Here is a 21,337-nt window from a genome sequence, read left to right as displayed (position 1 = left end):
ACAAAAGTAATGTAAATGTAGACATTTCAGAAGTGGATATGGATATAGGGAACTGCTCTTAAAATTTTATTCTGTTGAGCAGCATTGATATTCTGGCAGCAAAAAAACCTGTTTTTAAAAATGATTTTTCCTTCAGGGTAGAACATTTTCCCTGTTTGATGTGATCTCCTATCCAGCAAAGACTGCTCTCACCAGCATAATGTGTGCTTCCTACGCAGCACTAATTTATGTGGTAAGTATAAGCTTCTTAGTTCTGCACCCACAGTGCGTAGTGCCTTACTCCATATGTGAAACCACTTGGACTATGTGCAGCATAAGGTACTACAAATTGGGTAAAGGGGATAGAATCAGGCATTTTTTTATCAATTCAGTTTCTTAATATTCATGCTATAGTAATGTAGCCATCAGAATAAGGTTTAAATGTTGTCATCAACAATGAGCATTTCAGTTTTCCCTCTGTTCTTTTCATACAGGTAGCCGCATGACAGGCAGAATGAAATGGTTATTTTACTCAAGTTGCATTTGAGTGTATCATGTACATGTTTAGGCAGCCTTGCAAACCTGGTCACAAACCAAGGCATAAAAATCTACTCCCCTGTCCTCTGTGTTGATTGATAATGGAAAAACTAATGATATTTACTCACTTATTTAAAAACAAAAATTAAAATAACCCATAAAACCACCAACTACTTACCCTGGATAAATGGGACGCTATTATTTTTCAATGCTGCATTAAATTGTGTGTCATGAATTTGTGGCTAATGATTTTCTGATTCTTTACTCAGGATTATTTGCCCCCCACGACTCATCCCCTCTAACCTGTCTCATAGACTTTAAGGTCGGAAGGTTCCATCATGATCATCTAGTCTGACCTCTGGCACATCACAGGCCACAGAACCTCACTCACGCACTCCTGTCACAACCTCTGAGTTACTAAGCTATTCAAATTTTCATTTAAAGACTTAGAATTACACAGAACCCATAATTTACTCTGGTTACAATCAGCAAATGACCCATGTTCCATGCTGCAGAGAAAGGTGAAAACCCCCCAGAGTCTGCCATGTTTGGTTTGGGAACTGTGACAATCAGTTACACCCTGAGTATATGGGCAAGACCCACCAGCCAAACACCTGGGAAAGAATGTAATGCTTAACTCCTAGTCCTTCCCATTTAGTGTCTCATCTCCAGCCGTTTAAGATATTTGGTAATACCAGTCACGGATGGACATATCTCATCATACCATCCCCTCCATAAATTTATCAAGCTCAGTCTTGAAGCAAGTTAGGTATTTTGCCACCACTACTCCCCTTGGACGGCTGTTCCAGAACTTCACTCCTCTCACAGTTAGAAACCTTTGTCTAATTTCAAGCCTAAACTTGTGCCCATGTTGGCCCCTAAATAACTTCTGCCTCTCTGGTGTTTATCCCTCTGATGTATTTATAGTGAGCCCTCAGCCTCTCTTTGGTTTTTTTAGGCTAAACAAACCAAGCTCCTTAAGTCTCCTCTCATAAGGTTGGTTCTCTATTTCCATCTTAGTGGAGCCCTTCTCTGCACCTGTTCGAATTCATTGTTCTTAAACAGGGGAGACCAGAACTGCACACAGTATTCCAGATGAGGTCTCACCAGTGCCTGTATAATGGCAATAACACTTCCTTACCTCTACTGCAAATATCTCACCTGATTCATCCTAGGATTGTATTAGCCTTTTTCACAGCCACATCACATTGGCAGCTCATAGTCTTCCTGTGATTGACCAATACAACCACGTCTTTCTCCTGCTGTTTCTCCTAACTGATAAGGCCCCAATTTATAACAAAAGTTCTTGTTAATTTGTAAGTGCATGAACTGCTTCTTCCCTACCCAACTCCTTCTCCCAATCCTATTCTCTTTCCCTAACCAGCCCCAGTCTCCACTCCATAGACTTCTCATCCCATTATTCTTGCCCACCCAGTCCTAGTCACCACTTCCAGGCTCCCCATCCAAATCTCTCTCTCCTCAACTACTTGCCCAATCAGTCCCAGCTCCCAACAACCACCCTGACTCCTGTCTCTCATCTCCTCTCACGGTCTCAGGTCCTTGCTTCCTCCTTTCATCTATCCCCCACCACCATTTTCTTCTAGACCCACTGTGCCTTCCCAGGTTCTTCATCCAATCTCAGTTCTCCATGTTCAATGAGGATTGAATCTTGGTGATTTTAGCTGCTAAACTCTTTGTCATCTCTTCTAAGCATGGGTGAACGGGGATTTTTCAAGGTTTGTAACTTGACCGTATGTGATAGATTTGATAGATACATCCCTGACACAATGCCAACGCCTGCCAAATTTAAAGTCCCTGCTCCAAAGCCTGGGGGCTCTAGAGCTTCTCAAAGAAAAAGTGACCAAAATTTTTATTAAATGGCAAAACATATCCCCCTACTCTAGTTCTCAGAAATGGCTGAACTATTTTGGATTAAATTTAGAAACAAAAAAACCCAGGCACCTGGCATGGAAAACACCAGCCCTAACAATTAACGTTTGGCAAAAATGTAAACAGCTGAAAACAGGGTCTTATAATGGCAAGTTTCAACTATTGACATCACCCACCTACAATGATTATATCAACTTAATATACTTTTCCCCTGTATGGCCTGTATCTGTTTGTGTCTTGAGATTGTTAACCCTTCAGGGCATGGATTACATCTTTTCTAGGTGTGTATAGTATCCAACACAATGGGGACCCAATCCCAATCAGGGTCTTTGGGTACTACCAGATTATAAATATTTTCTAATAACTTTTTTAAACAAAATTAACCCACTCCAGGCATCCTAAGATATCCAGAATGATGGTTATTTGCACATTGTAGGGAGCAGAGGCACTATTCTACTTCACATAAAACCTGATTTGTGTGAAGTGCTGAGTGCTAACACCCACTTCCAGCAATAGGATCTAAGAGCATCCAGCTCTTTGCAAGAGACATTCAGCATGTTACAGCATAGCTCCCTACTTGACTCATTGCAGGCTCCATCCTATCCTGCAAGGAACCGAGTGCTCTCATTCTCATTTAATTCTATGGGACTCAAGGTACCTTGGGAACTGGCAGGATTGGGTTTGCATATCCAAATATGTTACTAGATGTTCTATTCCAGGACCTGTTCAGTTTCTTATTGCTTAATTATAATCAATTGCCTATATGTTTAGAAGCCTGAAAAATAAAAAGCAGGTATCAGAAAGATGAAGTATTTGTCTAGTACAATGGTTCCCAAACTGCGGTTTGCGAAATGTTACAGAGGGTTCTCTGGAAAAAAATCCCTAATGGTGGACAGAGCTGTCCCTAGGGACCCCAGGTAGCACAGGACCAGCAGCCTGGAGCCCCTGGACTTCCAAGAAACAGATCAAAGCAAGCATGTCTATCACACTGAGGAGATTTAAACTTCAAGACTCCTTATAAGAAATGGAAAGGGAGGTAGATTTTTTTTGCTGTTTTTAAAATGAAATAGGCAGTTAGTATTGTTTTTTAAATTATTATGAAGAACAAGTTTTAAGCTTTGCTGTAACGTGCGTTGTTCGCCTGGACTGCTCAAGACCTGAATGCTTGTGTAGGAGGAACTCTTTGAGTTGGCTTCTTAGATGTGAAACAGCATGAAGGTATTTGATACTCCTTGATGAAACATAGGAGCCCTGTCTTATAACAGGCTTATTCAAAGTGATACAAGCTACGAAAGTGAGATCTTGGAAAAGTGTTGCCATTTTCATAATGTAAAAAAATACTGTATTGATCAATAATGAATAATAAATAGTGTGTAATAATGTCATAAAAACCAATTTTATATTTCCAAGATCACTGCTTTTATAATTTATACGCAGGTAAAGGAGAAAATCCCTGGAAATATTCATTTTTAGGAGGGGGTTCGCGAGACTTGACATTTTAGTGAAAGGAGGTCACAGGTTGTTAAAGTTTGGGAACCACCGGTCTAGTAGAAGTTTCATAATGTATCTTTTAGTATTTTTCCAGCTCTTGTGGCTACAATCTCATTAGTATTTTCTAGTGTCCTATACTATAGTTCTGTCAGCAATATTATCTTAAATCAGGAAATAAAACATTGTCTTATTTTGTGACAAATGTACAAAGTTGGAATATTTTTGAGTTGAGTGCATACTGCTCAACTTTCAAAGGCCCTGTCATGAATAGTTAGTAAAGGGTTAAAACATAGTACCTGGTGGACACCTGACCTGAGGACCAATCAGGGAAGAGAATTTGAAACTCCTAGGAGGGAACTTTTCCCTCTGTTTGGGGGGGGTCTTTGTCTTTAGCCGTCTGGAGTTACAAGGGTCCAGATGTTTTAATCAAGTCTACAAGTTTCCACCTTTCTGAACTAATTTCTTCTAGTCAAGATAGTGAGTATTAGAAAGATACGTTGTGTCCTCACCTAATAATCCTATGCTTGCAATTCTGTGTGTTTGTTATTGATTATTCTTATTCTGCTGTTTTGTGTACTGAGAAAGAGAGAGGATTCTCTCCAAAACTTAGCAAGGTTATACCCTATGAGTGTCCAGCTTGGGCTCATAGAGATTCTGTATTTTCTTGTTTTCCTTTTAATAAATTCTTTCTATAAAGACTTGATTAAATCCCTTCTACTGTGGATAGGGGGAGGGGCGAAGACACTCTCTCGGTGGTGAGACAGGCTTATCTCCGGGCAGAGAAGGGAGGGGGGAGATAGTTCCTCCTGGGTTTGATTCAAACAGTTGAATCAGGTATCTCTTTCCAGTGGCTAGGAGAGAGAGAGGGGGGGAGGTTTCCCTCCGATGAGTGGATCTGTATTTCCCCAGGGAACGTCTCTGGAAAGGGGAGTGGGAGGGGGAATATAGGGGTGTCTCGGCCCACGTAATCGACCGAGTGGTGGCAGCCTGAAGGAGACCTACCCTAGGATTTTGGGGTGGGGGAAAGACATGCGGGTCCTCACTTTGAAACCGCCCAGTTTCAAGTGAGGGTAGACTCCTGACATGGTGGCAGTGGTGTTTTGGACCCAGAGAGAGAGGCAAGGCTTTTCTACCAGAGGCACTCTGAAGCAGTTTCAGGGTTAGAAGATTTTCAGTTTCTTCCAGGGCTTTCTGTTACAAAGCCCCCTGTGGAGCGGTGTTTTCGTCCATTGTGAGACGAGATATCACTCAGGATTCCTGAGGTGGGGGGGAAGTGCTCAACAAAGTACATTCCCATCCAACAGGAAAAACAGGTTTGGTGGGGGAGAGAGAAACCCTCCAGCCAGGTTTTTTTTTTCTCCCTGTGTCTTTTGAAAGGATCAGAAGACAGGAGAACACAAATCCCTAAGGAATAGACCAGATTTTTCTCAGGGGTATTGTTAGCAGCAGCCTTTCAGCTGGGCTGCTGAGTACAGCAACTCAGAGCAGAGGGAGACAGAGGAATTTTTTTTTACTCTTTCCCTCTTTCTCAGTACAAAACAGTCACATTACACAAACCACAGTTTGCTATACAGAGGATTGCTTTATCTTTCTGTACTCAAGTTATCATAGCCAGGGTTAGGGACTGTCAAACACCACAAACAGTTCACGGACTGCAGAGGGGTGTGGCCAGCGCCAGGACACAGACACAATGAGTGCCAAGGCCGCATCTAAACTGCAAACAAGACACAAAGAACTGCAATTACAAGACATGGAATTACAATTAAAACTCAAGGAGATTGAAATGAAAGAAAAAGCCAAAGAGGCTGATCACAAGAGAGAAATGGAGATAATACAAGCCAAAGAGGCTGAGCACAAGAGAGAAATGGAGAAAATACAAGCCAAAGAGGCTGAGCACAAAAGACAACTGGAGTTGAAAGACAAAGAACTGGAAATCCAGAGACAGGCTCTGGAATTAGAAAAAACTAAACAGCAAACTCCACCCAATCCAACCCCTCTTCAACCTAATGATCAACCTTCTCGGAGAAAATTTCCCGCCTACAGGGCAGGTGAAGATGTTGAGGCCTTCTTAGAAAACTTTGAAAGGGCCTGTCTGGGATACCGTCTTCCTGAAGCAGAATACATGGTAGAGCTGAGGCCACAGCTCTGCGGACAATTAGCCCTGGTGGCAGCTGAAATGCCTAAGGGCCAAATGAACGACTTTCAACTATTTCTAACCAAGGCCAAACTCAGAATGGGCATCACACCTGATCACGCCCGTCAGCGTTTCAGAAACCAGAAATGGACACCAGAGGAGTCATTTCCAAAACACGCCTCCTACATTGAAAAGCATTTTTCTTCCTGGTTAGCAGGAGCCAATGTTCAAACCATGGACGAGCTAACCCTCCTGATGATGATGGAGCAGTTCTTGGATGGTGTTCCGGAGAACATTAGACGCTACATCCAAGATGGTAAACCAAAAACTCTCACTGAGGCAGGAGAGATTGGAGCCAGATGGATGGCATCAGTAGACAACACGAAAGCTACTGCCAAGGGGAGCGAATCCAACAGGGTACACACCGACACTAAACCCTACCGTCGCGGACCAATCAAACCCACACCTACAACCCACGGACAGTCACACTCTACCTCTTCTTCTACCTCACCAGTCTCCAGTAGACCAACACAAACCGGTGACCCATCAACTGGGCGATGTTTTCAATGCAATGAATTGGGGCATATCAAAGCCAAATGCCCAAAGAACCTAAACCGAGTGCAACTCCTTGCACCTTCACACCAAGGAAAGCCGGACATAGATGTATCTCAAATACCCTTAGAACATAGGGAAACTTTGAGAGTGGACGAAAAGGAGATCATCGCATGGAGAGACACTGCAGCACATGTGTCAGCTATCCACCGAACCTTCGTGGACCCCAAATTCATCAACCAGAAAACCAAAGTGACAATTCGACCCTTCATGTCAAAACCTGTAACATTACCTACTGTACGTTTACCTGTCCAGTACAAGGGCTGGTCAGGGAAGTGGACTTTTGCTGTCTATGACAACCATCCGATTCCCATGCTACTGGGGAACGACTTGGCCCGACACATTGAACGGCAAAAAACAGAGGGAGTGGTTACACGCAGCCAAGCCAGACGAGCTGCCGGACCCATCCCTGTTCCTGAGCCATCCACCGAGACCCCGTCTGTGTTACCAGAGACCCAGACAGAGGTGGTGGAACCGGATCCCAGGCCAACACCTACAGCAGCCATAGTACATCCAGTCCCAGAACCGGAACTGGAAGAGCAACCAGCGCCAGCACCGGCGCCAGCGCTTGCAACTCCACCGCCAGAGGGCGCCAACGGGCCTGAACTGGCAGAAGCAGCAAACAACCCTACCCAAGAGGCTCAGCCGGAGCCTGAAATGACACTTTGTGCACCAGCGGGGAGCGGTCCACAGTCAACGGAAACAACCTCATCACCTACATCGCTTCCAGAGGAACTGGTGTCTCCCGCCTCAAGGGAACAGTTCCAGAAAGAGCAGGAAGCTGATGACAGCCTCAAGAAAGCATGGGCGGCGGCACACAGCAACCCACCGCCTCTCAGCTCTACTACCCGATCCCGGTTCGTTGTGGAGAACGGACTGTTATACAAGGAATTTCTTTCTGGTGGACACCAGGAGGGCTGGCATCCTCAAAAACGGTTGCTCGTTCCGACCAAGTACCGGGAAAAGCTCTTAAGCTTAGCCCATGATCACCCTAGTGGCCATTCTGGGGTGAAACGAAGCAAAGACAGGTTGGGAAGGTCCTTTGACTGGGAGGGGATGGGCAAGGCGGTAACCACTTACGTCCGGTCTTGTAAGGTATGCCAAACGGTAGGAAAACCCCAAGACCAGATCAAGGCCCCTCTCCAACCACTTCCCATAATGGAGGTCCCATTTCAGCGAGTAGCTGTGGATATTATGGGTCCTTTCCCAAAGAAGACCCCCAGAGGAAAGCAGTACATACTGACTTTTGTGGACTTTGCTACCAGATGGCCGGAAGCAGTAGCTCTAGGCAACACCAGGGCTAACACTGTGTGCCAGGCCTTAACTGACATTTTTACCAGGGTGGGTTGGCCCTCTGAAATTCTTACAGATTCGGGAACAAACTTCCTATCAGGGACCATGAAAGACCTGTGGGAAACTCATGGGGTGCATCACTTGGTTGTCACCCCGTACCATCACCAAACTAATGGCCTAGTGGAAAGGTTCAATGGAACTTTGGGGGCCATGATCCGCAAATTCGTCAATGAACACTCCAATAATTGGGATCTAGTGTTACAACAGTTGCTGTTTGCCTACAGGGCTGTTCCACATCCCAGTTTAGGATTCTCACCATTCGAGCTGGTGTATGGCCATGAGGTTAAGGGGCCATTACAGCTGGTAAAGCAGCAATGGGAGGGGTTTACACCTCCTCCAGGGACTAACATTCTGGACTTTGTAAGCAACCTTCAAAACACCCTCCGAGACTCTTGGGCCCTTGCTCGAGAGAGCTTAAAGGATGCTCAAGCGGAGCAAAAGGTCTGGTATGATCGACATGCCAAGGAGCGGTCCTTCAAGGTAGGAGACCAGGTCATGGTCTTGAAGGCGCAACAAGCCCATAAGATGGAAGCGTCCTGGGAAGGACCATACGTGGTTCAGGAGCGCCTGGGAGCTGTTAACTACCTCATAGCATTCCCTGATTCCTCTTTAAAGCCTAAAGTGTTTCATGTTAACTCTCTAAAGCCCTTTTATCCCAGAGAATTACAGGTCTGTCACTTTACAGTTCAGGAAGGAGATGACACCGAGTGGCCTGAAGGTGTCTACTACGAAGGTAAAAGAAATGGTGGTGTGGAAGAGGTGACCCTCTCCACAACCCTACAACGTCTACAGCGGCAACAGATCAAGGGACTGTGCACTGACTTCGACCCCTTGTTCTCAGCCAAACCAGGACGGACTGAGCAAACCTGTCACTCCATTGACACAGGTAATGCTCACCCGATTAGAACACCACCCTACCGGGTGTCACCTCATGCCAAAGTTGCTATTAAACAGGAGATTGACAACATGTTGGAGATGGGTATCATCCGCCCTTCTACCAGTGCATGGGCATCTCCAGTGGTTCTGGTTCCCAAACCAGATGGGGAAATACGCTTTTGTGTGGACTACCGTAAGCTCAATGCTGTAACTCGTCCAGACAACTATCCAATGCCACGCACTGATGAGCTATTGGAAAAGTTGGGACGTGCCCAGTTCATCTCTACCATTGATTTAACCAAGGGATACTGGCAGGTACCACTAGATGAACCCGCCAGGGAAAAATCTGCCTTCATCACCCATGCAGGGGTGTATGAGTTTACTGTGCTTCCATTCGGACTGCGGAATGCACCTGCCACCTTCCAAAGGCTGGTGGATGGTCTACTAGCAGGATTGGAAGACTGTGCAGTTGCATACCTCGATGATGTGGCCATTTTTTCTGATTCATGGCCCGAACACCTAGAACATTTGAAAATGGTTTTAGAGCGCATCAGGCAGGCAGGACTAACTGTTAAGGCCAAAAAGTGTCAAATAGGCCACAACAGAGTGACTTACCTAGGACACCAGGTGGGTCAAGGAACCATCAACCCCCTACAGGCCAAGGTGGAGGCTATCCAACAGTGGCCTGTCCCAAGGTCAAAGAAACAGGTCCAATCCTTCTTAGGTTTGGCCGGATATTACAGGCGATTTGTACCACACTACAGCCAAATCGCTGCCCCACTAACTGATCTGACCAGGAAAACCCAGCCAAATGCAGTTAAGTGGACTGATGAGTGTCAGAAAGCCTTTACCCAGCTTAAGGCGATGCTCATGTCGGACCCTGTATTAAGGGCCCCAGACTTTGACAAACCCTTCCTAGTTACCACCGATGCATCTGAACGTGGGGTAGGAGCGGTCCTAATGCAGGAAGGACCAGATCACAACTTCCATCCTGTCGTATTTCTCAGCAAGAAACTGTCTGAGAGGGAAAGCCACTGGTCCATCAGTGAAAAAGAATGTTACGCCATTGTGTATGCCTTGGAAAAGCTACGCCCATACGTTTGGGGCTGGCAGTTCCAGCTACAAACTGACCATGCTGCGCTAAAGTGGCTTCACACCAACAAGGGAAACAACAAGAAACTTCTCCGCTGGAGCTTAGCTCTCCAAGACTTTGACTTTGACATTCAACACATTTCAGGAGCTTCCAACAAAGTTGCTGATGCACTCTCTCGTGAAAGTTTCCCAGAATCAAGTGGCTAAAAAGTGTTATTAACATGTTTTCATGCTTTGTAGTCTATGTAATAGTGCATGTGTTTTATTGCTCTGTTTGTTTTACAGTTCTAGGAGGAAATCGCCGCCAGTGGATCCCACTGTAGCGATTTGGGGGGCGTGTCATGAATAGTTAGTAAAGGGTTAAAACATAGTACCTGGTGGACACCTGACCTGAGGACCAATCAGGGAAGAGAATTTGAAACTCCTAGGAGGGAACTTTTCCCTCTGTTTGGGGGGGTCTTTGTCTTTAGCCGTCTGGAGTTACAAGGGTCCAGATGTTTTAATCAAGTCTACAAGTTTCCACCTTTCTGAACTAATTTCTTCTAGTCAAGATAGTGAGTATTAGAAAGATACGTTGTGTCCTCACCTAATAATCCTATGCTTGCAATTCTGTGTGTTTGTTATTGATTATTCTTATTCTGCTGTTTTGTGTACTGAGAAAGAGAGAGGATTCTCTCCAAAACTTAGCAAGGTTATACCCTATGAGTGTCCAGCTTGGGCTCATAGAGATTCTGTATTTTCTTGTTTTCCTTTTAATAAATTCTTTCTATAAAGACTTGATTAAATCCCTTCTACTGTGGATAGGGGGAGGGGCGAAGACACTCTCTCGGTGGTGAGACAGGCTTATCTCCGGCAGAGAAGGGAGGGGGGAGATAGTTCCTCCTGGGTTTGATTCAAACAGTTGAATCAGGTATCTCTTTCCAGTGGCTAGGAGAGAGAGAGGGGGGGAGGTTTCCCTCCGATGAGTGGATCTGTATTTCCCCAGGGAACGTCTCTGGAAAGGGGAGTGGGAGGGGGAATATAGGGGTGTCTCGGCCCACGTAATCGACCGAGTGGTGGCAGCCTGAAGGAGACCTACCCTAGGATTTTGGGGTGGGGGGAAGACATGCGGGTCCTCACTTTGAAACCGCCCAGTTTCAAGTGAGGGTAGACTCCTGACAGGCCCAAATGTAGGACAAAAACAACAGAATGTTTGAACACAAATTAATTCCACAGGAACGTTACACTGCTGTGGATTCCTTCCTTTTCTGTAAAAACACCTCATTCTATAACCTCACTATAGAGTTCATTTTTTATGCAAATTTCAGCAATAGACATGCGAGAACACCAAATGTGTTGAAGTAACTAACATTGGGACTCCTGTGACATCCCTCAGTCAGGTACATTTGAGCTGATGAGATGTAAAATTGGTCATCAAAAATATTTGATTTCTTGCCATTTGATAAGCTTTTGGGGCCAAACTTGCTGCTACCTAAGTCAGTGGAGGGTGAAACTTACTGATTTCAGTGGGAGCAGGGAGCAGACCTTTAATAGAGGAACTGGTTGCAAGTAAAAACGAGGAGTCCTGGTGGCACCTTAGAGACTAACAAATTTATTTGGGCATATAACCCACTTCATCAGATGTGTGGAGTGAAAAATACAGTATGTGGGTATAAATATACAGCATATGAAAAAATGGGAGTTGCCTTACCACATGGGGGGGTCAGTGCTAACGAGGCCAATTCAATCAGCATGGCTGTGGCCCATTCAACAGTTGACAAGAAGGGGTGACTATCAGAGGGGAAATTACTTTTTGTAGTGACCTAGCTACTCCCGGTCTTAATTCAGGCCTACTTTGATGGTGTCAAGTTTGCAAATTAATTCCAGCTCTGCAGTTTCTCATTAAAGTCTATTTTGCTGAAGAATGGCCACTTTTAAGTCTGTTTATTGAGTGTCCAGGAAGACTGAAGTGCTCTCCTACTGGTTTTTGAATGTTACAATTCTTGATGTCTGATTTGTGTCCATTTATTCTTTTGCATAGTGACTGTCTGGTTTGGCCAATGTACATGGCATACATCATATTAGTAGATGTGCAGGTGAGCCCCTGATGGTGTTGCTGATATGGTTAGTTCCTATGATGGTGTCCCTTGAATAGATATGTGGACAGTTGGCAATGGGATTTGTTGCAGGGATTGGTTCCTGGGTTAGTGTTTCTGTTGTGTGGGGGTAGTTGCTGGTGAGTATTTCCTTTAGATTGGGGGGCTGTCTGTAAGCAAGGACTGGCCTGTCTCCCAAGGTCTGAGAGTGAGGGATTGTCCTCCAGGATAGGTTGTAGATCCTTGATGGTGCGCTGGAGAGGTTTTAGTTGTTGTTAGTATTTACAGTAATACATTCTATAGGAGAAATGTGTAATAGTAATTGTTTAAATGTTTGATAGACATAATGGCATTGACCCTACTAGCAAATTCATTTAGCTACAACTGTACAAAGTGTGCGGCTACTGTGGTGATGTATAAAAGCTTGATCCTATGAAGTGCTAAACACAGTAGCCCTGATCCAAAAAGCACTTAAGCCTCTACTTAATTTTAAGCACATATGTAGTCTTACTGACTTTGCTGAGACTATTCATATGCTTAACTGTATTGGATTGTGGCCAGAGTGGTCAGCATCTCGAAGCACTGAGGCCTTTATTACTAAGATATTGGTATGTATTAAACTTCAAAATAAAGGGTACTTGTATGTTACTGTCTGTATATTTGAAATAAACAACTCCAAGTTATGGTTTTCTTCAACTAAACTCTGTATCTTTATTATACGTAGGCAGTCTCTATTAACACAGTACTAGGGAAAATAAAATACATTGTTCAAGAAGAAAAGACCTCAAGAGAAAACGCTGAGAATGAGGACGAAAAAGATGTATTCTCCAAATATGAAGATTTAGCAAGTTACGCTGTACCCTCTCCAGAGAAGCAAGTATTTTCTAAATTTCCTGTTGAAGATTCAACTAAGAGCACCATTCACATCCTACATTCTGCACTGGATCAAGATACAGTACTTAGTAGTGGAACTGAAGCTCAAACAGGCTTGTGAGCTTTTTGTTAGTGCATTGAATGTTTAAACAAAGACACTTAACATATACAGAATTTACATTCTCTATTTGTTAATCAAATAATTAATACAAATAGCTTAATATCTTCAGTGTTCCTTAGCTAGATTTTTCTTTCAATAGCCATGTCCCTCAGAACAGTTGTGGCTGAGGGCCTTACTATGAATATTTTTAGTGCCATGTTCTATAGCATTTAAATTTCTTAGTGACACAAACTTTCGTCCCCTCCAGTTATGAATTCCACAAACTGGCTTCAGAGAAAAGAAAAACAAGTTTATTAACTACAAAGGATATAATCATTTAAAATCTAAGGGATCAAAGCAGATTACCCGGCAAATAAAACAAAAATGCAATATAAGCTTAAGATACCAAAAACCTGGTTACAAGAAGTAGTTTCTCACCCTAAATATTGTTTTGGGCAGATTGCAGAGGTTCTTGAAGGCAAGCTGCTCTTGCTTGCAGCTTGAAACTCCAGGCATTTTTCACAGGCCAGACACCTTCTCAGACTGGGTTCAGTCCTCCCCGCACACACTTTCTTTGTTTTTTAGATGTTTCCTGCAGTCATCCTGGGTGGGGATTCAGTGAAGAATGAACGCTGATTAAGTCACTCCCCAGCCTTAAATAGGTTTTACATATGGCATGAATCCTTTGTTTTCCGGTGTGGTTCCTACTGCCACCACCACCCTCACTGGAAAAATACTGGTATTCTATCATGGAGTCCAGTACCAGGTGACAATCACATGACCCTGCAATGTCAAAACTGCCATGAGTCAGAGGTGGTTTGTAGCAGCCCAGTAAATCATAACCTTTTCAATGATCTCACATGCCTTATCTTGCAAGAAACATAGTTATGCTATAATCATATAACAATATTTCTATGAAGAATATGGGGTGTAGTGTCACACCATCCTTCACCAGGTTCAACTATACCACTAAAACAAAGATGGCCCAGTACTCTGATTAGATCAGCACCTGGATGAATAGTTAGTTGAAGCAGAAGCTGAGCAAGATAAAGAATATGTTGGTGGGCAGAGAAAAGCACTATGAAGAATTTACAGAAACAGTGCAAATACCTTCCTTTGACTGAAGGTATACGTTCCTAATTGGTGAAGTCAATCTGTAGTTTATGAATGTTCCTGGATTTCTCAATGATGCTAAGCTTTTGCATAACACAAAACATGAGTAATGCTTTCTACTTGATCCAGTTGACTATGAGATTCCGTACCATCCTGGTAGACAGACAATGACCTGCCTTCAGTTATTCACACCTTCACCAGCAACTATCTGGACCACCACAATGCAATATACCTGGGCCTGAAGCCTTCAATGCCTAGGAAACTCCAACTAGTACCGAACTTTGCAGCACATCTCAATAACACTGGCTACCATAAGCACATCAGCCCTGTGCTCCACTCTCTACACTAGCTTCACCCAGAATATTGAATCAAGTTCAAGGTCTTGGTCCTTATCTTGAATGGCCTGACCCCAGAGTGTCTGAAAAATCACCTAAAGCTCTGGGATAAGCACTGTGCTGGACAACTCTGAACCTCAGACATAATGGGACTTTCTACCATATGAGCAAAGCTCATCTGTCAAAGAGGCACAGCTTTCTCAGGGACTAGTCTGAGACTCTGGAATGAACTGCTACAGTGCCTCTATCACAAACTGCCACTTTCTGATCCAAGTACTAGGTACACACTTCTCTGAACTGCCTTATCCAAGATACCTTCTAAGTGTTTACATTTTTAAAATAATCCAAAAACAAAATCCTACACTGCACACCCAGTTTTCCTCCAGAGGAAAGGATGACAGAATTCACATGTGATAGACGTTTGTCATGTTGGTTAATTGACTATTGGAATGTCACTCAGACACTACCATGATGGAGATACAAGTACTTATTTAGAACAGAAGTGGGGTAATTGCACACACAAAAGTAACCATGCAAAAGGACATTACAACACACAAGTGCTTTGTACCTCATTTTATGAAACTCTGGTCCTATGTGTTCAGAAGATAAAATAAAAGCTTTTTCTCCTGACCTGCAAACAACATTAAAAAAAATCTCCCAATTACATTAAGTAGTTTAGAACTATAATAATTTCAATGTATTAAAAAAATTATTTCCTTCAATGGATAGTTATAACATTTCAAGATGGTTTTATAAACTAATTACATGCATTATTATATTCCTCCTCCTAAAGGTTAAAAGATTTTAACTCTAGCAACGGAAGATTTAACACTTCAAATATTGCAAACTAGGCTAATGTACATATATTTGCCTTTAATAAAATACAAGTTTAATGTAAAACTGCACTGGCACAATGCTAATTCATTCTAGAGAGGGTCTTGAACTTGTTTATGATCTTACTCATTTCTACATTACTTAATGCTTTAATAAGATTAACACTAGTATTTCTTTATATTAATATCTAGAAAAAAATGTGCATATTCTGTTATACTGATAATGCCTTGTACACAGACACTGGTATTTTGCATTATGGCCACTGATTTTGAAGTTCAGGATGTACATTATTTTTTCATATCAGAACTTCCAGTCTTTTTGTACTTATCAGCATAGTAATCAGAGTCACAGCTGATAGATAAGTCCGAAGGAGTCACATAAACACTTCCATTGTCTACAGTAACCTTGTGAGTTCTTTGCTTTATTCCTTTTGATCGCCATTTTGGTGTTGCTGATGGTTCTGTAGGGTTTATTGCTTGATATAAGCCTTCTCCTGTTGCCAAAGTAATTTTATACTTGTGCCAAGGGCAAATAATGCAGGGCTGTCCATTGATATCCTGGGAAAAAAATTAAGACAACCCACTGAAATCTTACTCTTCCCTATGAAAAATCTCTACACCAACACACAGCTTTGTGGCCTAGCTGTAATACCCTGTACTTCCGTGTTAGGAACAGCAGGTTCTGTTTTTAAAACTAGCGACTGGAATACCAAATCAGATTACTGATCCAAGTAGTGTAGCCTGGTTCCAACAGTGGCCAAGATCCGAAGATTCAGAGGAAAGCCCATAATTCCCCTAATTGTCAATACTCTATCATAATGGGATGTGTGTGTGTATAGATGACAGGGATTCTGACTCCAGATAATAAAGATAATATCCATTTTTATTTTCAACAGTGTGACTGGAGATGTTTTTACTTACTCACATTTTGACAGACACATCTCTTTATGATGTGGAAACACAAAGCATGATGTCAGTGTTTTATAAAGTAAGTGTGTCTAGTAAGTGCCAAATAATAATAAATGATATTAAACTATTTGTTTCAAAAGTACCTGAACTTGGCCTCCTGTCCCTCAAGCCACCAGGAAGTTGGGGGCATTGTGGAAATTGAAAAATTAAGGACTGTTAAAGAGAGTGGTCCATTATAGAGAGAAAGGGCCAAATTTTGCTTTCAGCTACACCAGTTTAAATCCAAAGTAACCCCATTGATTTCAGTAGAGTTATTGCAGTGTTACTAAGAAGATTATTTAGCCCAAAGTGAGACAGTAATGTAAATTTGGGATTAAAATGTAAAAAGATTTTGAATAATTGTGTGTATTATTTTTAGAATGTTTACATACCTCTATCTCTCCAAGATATAAAGGACCTCCTGCATCTGAAACATAGTGGAATATGGAATTAGGAGTCAAAACTCACACTAGCTTACTTTAAAATTGTTACATAAACACCAAGATAATGAGTGCAAACAATCTTACGGTAACAGCGACGGTCCATGGCATAAAATTTCCCTTCATGGTAGAAAACGACAACTTCTCTGTCATGGACACTGGCTGTTATTCTTTGGGACTGTTTTATGTCTTCTTCTTTACCAATATATACAGGAGCATCAGCCTTTACTTTATCAGGTGTTTCAATTGAGCTGTGCAAATCCATGTCCTTTAGTTCAAAATATTAAAAAGCCACTTTATAAAACAATTAAAGTTTAGGGTTTCTACACAACGACACTTTATGAATTGGTATCCAAAGATACTATTTAACCAAAATATCATAAGCAAAAGTTTTGATGAAAATATATCTATATTAATAAAACATTCCTACTTCATAACAATGATAGCCAGTCTGTTCATTACTAGACTTAGGTCTTGGGTAATAGCAACACTACAGTTAGGGGCAAAATAAGACTTAGATTCTAAACCTCTTTTCATTCATTTATGCCAATCTCCAAAAAAACTCCATATAAATAAAAGCAAGTGTGCTAAAACTACTTTTTAGATAATGTCAAGGTTGGGGATATACACTGATTTAAAATAAGAAAAGGGTTAAAGTTTACCTGCAAAAGAAAAACAAAGTTAAAAAAAAGTTTTTGCATGTATAGAGGAGAATGGGCAGGGGGTTGGAGGGAGTAACCAAAATGGGACCGAATCAAATTCTAAAGGGGATAAAAGCAATGTCACATCAAGTCACATCAGTACCTTAGATCCACACTAGAGCATGACATGGATGAAGAAATGAAGTTGCAAAGTAACGACTGCAGTTCCCTTCTATAGCTCCATCACATCCAGGCCTGCTCTGTTCTCTATGTATCAGCTCTGATAAGTGCTTCTTTAATGAAAAAGGCTTTCTGAAAGAGTGGAACTAGTCTGAACAGCATAAAAAGGCAGGCTTTGTGTGGGACATAGCATGGCTGAAGTGAACTTTTGCAAGAACTGATAAGAGGAAGGCTGCAGCTAGGCTGATAACAGATTAGAGTTGTTTGCTTCTTTACTCCTTATAATTATCTCATAGCTGCCTTCTCCAGAAGGAATCTTGGAGTCACATTCATTTAAAACAGCATTTAGAAGTTTTTTTATAACATTCCTATGGCCATTCACACATGGCAAACAAATAATTCTAAATAAAAAATTGTGTGTGTCACAGCCCCTGCAGACTGGTGTAAACACCATGGTACTTTCCAGGCTACTTACCAGCTGATTATGCATAAATCAAATAGCAGTCCAGCTCCTTCAGGTAGTCCCCTCCATTTCTGTTCCAGCTCATACCATGTTTCTATTTCTAGTTAAGATTTTATAGTACACCTCTACCCCAATATAACGCAACCCGATATAACATGGTAAAGCAGCGCTTCGGGGGGCAGGGCTGCACGCTCTGGCGGATCAAAGAAAGTTCGATATAATACAGTTTCACCTATAATGCGGTAAGATTTTTTGGCTCCCAAGGACAGCATTATATTGGGGTACAGGTGTAATTATTAGTCACAGGAATACATTATCCTGAGAGGTTTCAGAGTAGCAGCCATGTTAGTCTGTATCCACAAAAAGAACAGGAGTACTTGTGGCACCTTAGAGACTAACGAATTTATTTGAGCATAAGCTTTCATGGGCTACCCACGAAAGCTTATGCTCAAATAAATTTGTTAGTCTCTAAAGTGCCACAAGTACTCCGGTTCCCATTATCCTCAGAATTACTCACTTCTCTTTCACAGCTTGCTTTGTAAATAAGCATAGTACAAAATATTCTGATCATGAGACTGGGAACTGTAAACTCCTGATCTTTAATATGTAACCTTCAGCAAGTAATAGAGGCCAAAATTTTCAAATACAGTGCCTACAATTAGGCACTCTCATCCATGGGCGGCAAGTTATATACCCACGTGGTGCCCGGGCACCAGCAATATTCAGCACCCAGGGGCCCAGCTCCCCCAATGTTTTAAAAAACAGACACAAAAAATGTCTTTCCCACACCTAGATTAATGCATTCCACGGGCCAAAACCTGCTCAGGCCTTTCTGGGCTCTTATTCAGGCAAAATTCCCATTGGAATGATGTTGTTTGTAGGCAAAGTCAAGCCCCCCCACCCCCCTTGCTGGCCCCGTGCATGTCCCTGGGCCCTGGAGAGAGCAGAGCATCCCTGCCTCTTCTGTGCAGCTCCATGCTACCTCCCTGCAGCAACTGCTGCCGCAGAGTCCTAGTGCCCCCACCTTGACTGCCAGGGCAGACTGACTGAGCCTGCCCTTCCACCTCACACCCTTCCCTTTTCCGGCAGGACCCTCCAGCAGCACAGCCCCCGCACCCCGCAGTCACCACTCCTGCCCCATGCTGGGCAAGGAGGCAGCCCCATCCCCCACCCCCAGTGAGGCTACAGTCAGGGGCAACAGCAGGGGAGGAGACGCATGCAGCACCCCCCTGCATCCACCACGGGGGAGGTGAGGGAGATTCCTGGACCAGAGAGAGGCCCTAGGAGCACATGCAGTGACAGTGGTGGGGGTGAGTGTGCTGCTGTGGGGGAGGTGGGAAAGGGGGACTCCTTGCCCAGAGCTCGCTGCTGCCGACAGGGAAAGGGCTGGGGGGAGTCCTCCTCTCTGGCCCCTGTCCTGGAGCAGCCTGCCTGCACCCCAAACTCATCCCCAGCCTTGCCCCACCCCAGAGCCCACATCCCTAGTCAGAGCTTTCACACACACCCCACACCCTCAACCCTAGCCCTGAGCCCCTCCAGCACCCCAAACCCCTCATCCCCAGCCAGACCCCTCATCCCCCCACACCCGAATCTCTGCCCCAGCCCTGAGCCCCCTCCTGCACCATGAACCCCTCATCCCCAGCCCCACCCCACAGCCCTGCCGTAGCCCTGAACTCCCTCCCATACCCCAAACCCAGGCCCACCCCTGCACCCCCTCCCTTCCCTAAACTCCCTCCCAGAGCCTGCACCCTGCACCCCTTCTGCACTCCAGACCTCCTCCCCCACCCAAAATCCCTCCCAGAGCCTTGGGCAGGTGGGGGCAGAGTTTTGGGGGGCAGAGTTTGGGCGGGGGCGGGTTCTGGGCACCACCAAAATTTCTACAAACCTGCTGCCCATGCTCTCATCCTCACTGAGATGCCTAAATATAAGTGACCTGATTCTGCATGATGATCAGCACCCAAAACTCCCACCAAGATTGATGGGAGTTTTAGCTGCTCAACACCTCTGACAATCAGGCCACATTCATTTGGTTGCCTAAATGTAGGCATGCACCCAAATTTGACTCAGAGTTAAAAAGGCTTCAGCTCAGCCTCTGATTTTGCTAGCATGTTTTGGCACCCACATTTAATAGTTGGGGCAAGTGCTAACATTTAAATATTAAATGTTGTTTTGAGGCACAATCAGGCTGATGTGTAAATGATAGCATATGCTCTTACAATTAACTGCAGGACCAAAACTGCCCCAATAAATGGCAGGTCCGCCAGAGAACGCCCTTGAGACTGACCATTTGAATCTGAGTATAAGTCTGAAGGAAGCCTGTTAAGAAGCACTGTGGCAGGCGAAGGGTTTCTAGCACTGAGGGAGAGCGACAAGGGCATTCTTGCCAAGGGCAAGCTATAATTAGACCCTTTTTTTCAGCCCGCTAATGGCCACTCTCTCAGCTGGAACCAGTGGGGAGCTGGTGGTGAGCATGGGAAGAACTGGCTGGAAGTGGCTATTCTGGCTCTGACAGAGCTGGCATATGGGGGAGGAGGAGGCAGACTCCCTGAGAGAGGGCGGGATTCCACCTCGCATGACAGAAGCCTAATCAAAACCACCCCCGCCTGCCTCTGGTATCCGGCTGGCGCGCTCCCTAGCCCCCGCCAGAAGCAGCAGCTCTCGCCTCAAAACACGCCGCTACCAGTTAACCCCCCGCCGCTGAAGCGCTACGGACAGAGGAGGGGCCGAGCCGGCTTCCCCCTGCACCAGCCGCTCACATGGCGCTATGGGCGCGCTAGTGTCCGGGCCGTTCCTCGGGCAGGCTCGCGCCCTCCTTCAGTTTCCATCCTGCCTCTCTTGCCGCGCAGCCCCGCCAGCCCCAGGGGAGCGTGGCCCCGGCGCCCCCGGCTCGGCAGGGAACAGGGAGCGCCATGGCTGCGCTATCGGCCCAACAGCCTCCCGGGGCCCCGTGCTCAGTGCGAGCAGCAGGCTGGGCGCGAGCGCGAGCGCTCTGGGTCTGGCCGGAGGGTGCCGGGGAGAGCCCGCTTCATCCGTTCCCGGCCAGGCTCGGCCCACGTTCGCAGCCGCGACAGGGCTCACGAGCCCCATATTTACCAGCCCCTGGCGCGAGCCCCCCGGCAGGGAGCGGCTGGCAGACCGAACAGGGCTCTGTGCCCGGGGAGGGGGGGAGTCACGCGCGCACCCGATGGAGCTGACAGATCGTGACGGCAGCGCCGCCTCTGCACACGCTGGAGCCCAGCCGTCAGTACCGTGCAGACAGCCCCCCCTTCCAATGTGCGTCACGCACAGCCGGGCCACGAGACATCACCGCGCCGCCGCAGCCGGCCTCAGGGCCCACCCCCTTGGGGAGACTACAACTTCCGGCAGGCACCG

General features: G+C 44.8%; 2 protein-coding genes across 12 annotated transcripts in view; one reads left to right on the top strand and one right to left on the bottom strand.

Moving 5' to 3' along the window:
• The window catches only part of SPATA9 (spermatogenesis associated 9), a 20,934-nt gene extending 7,901 nt beyond the window's left edge, over window positions 1-13,033 (top strand). The window contains exons 4-5 of the mRNA XM_045020895.1: window positions 137-232; window positions 12,764-13,033. Coding sequence (XP_044876830.1) covers window positions 137-232; window positions 12,764-13,033 — 366 coding nt within the window. The remainder of the gene's footprint in view (window positions 1-136; window positions 233-12,763) is intronic.
• Window positions 12,726-21,337, bottom strand: RFESD (Rieske Fe-S domain containing). Of its 11 annotated transcripts, none has more exons than XM_045020905.1 (6): window positions 17,978-18,395; window positions 16,769-16,949; window positions 16,634-16,668; window positions 15,699-15,851; window positions 15,029-15,091; window positions 12,726-13,615 (listed from the first exon to the last, which is right to left on the bottom strand). In XM_045020905.1, the coding sequence occupies exons 1-5, from the start codon at window positions 17,990-17,992 to the stop codon at window positions 15,059-15,061; spliced, it is 417 nt and encodes a 138-aa protein (XP_044876840.1). In that variant the 5' UTR covers window positions 17,993-18,395; the 3' UTR covers window positions 12,726-13,615; window positions 15,029-15,058. The 11 variants fall into 11 exon arrangements, 9 of the variants coding, with proteins under 9 accessions (XP_044876840.1, XP_044876839.1, XP_044876838.1 ...); XM_045020904.1 differs by having other exon boundaries at window positions 12,726-13,795; window positions 17,978-18,394; XM_045020903.1 differs by having other exon boundaries at window positions 12,726-15,091.

The sequence above is a fragment of the Mauremys mutica genome, chromosome 6, assembly GCF_020497125.1.
Source record: "Mauremys mutica isolate MM-2020 ecotype Southern chromosome 6, ASM2049712v1, whole genome shotgun sequence".
Taxonomy (NCBI): domain Eukaryota; kingdom Metazoa; phylum Chordata; order Testudines; family Geoemydidae; genus Mauremys; species Mauremys mutica.
The sequence above is the reverse complement of the archived record's forward strand: the minus strand, read 5'-3'. Positions and strand labels throughout refer to the sequence as shown.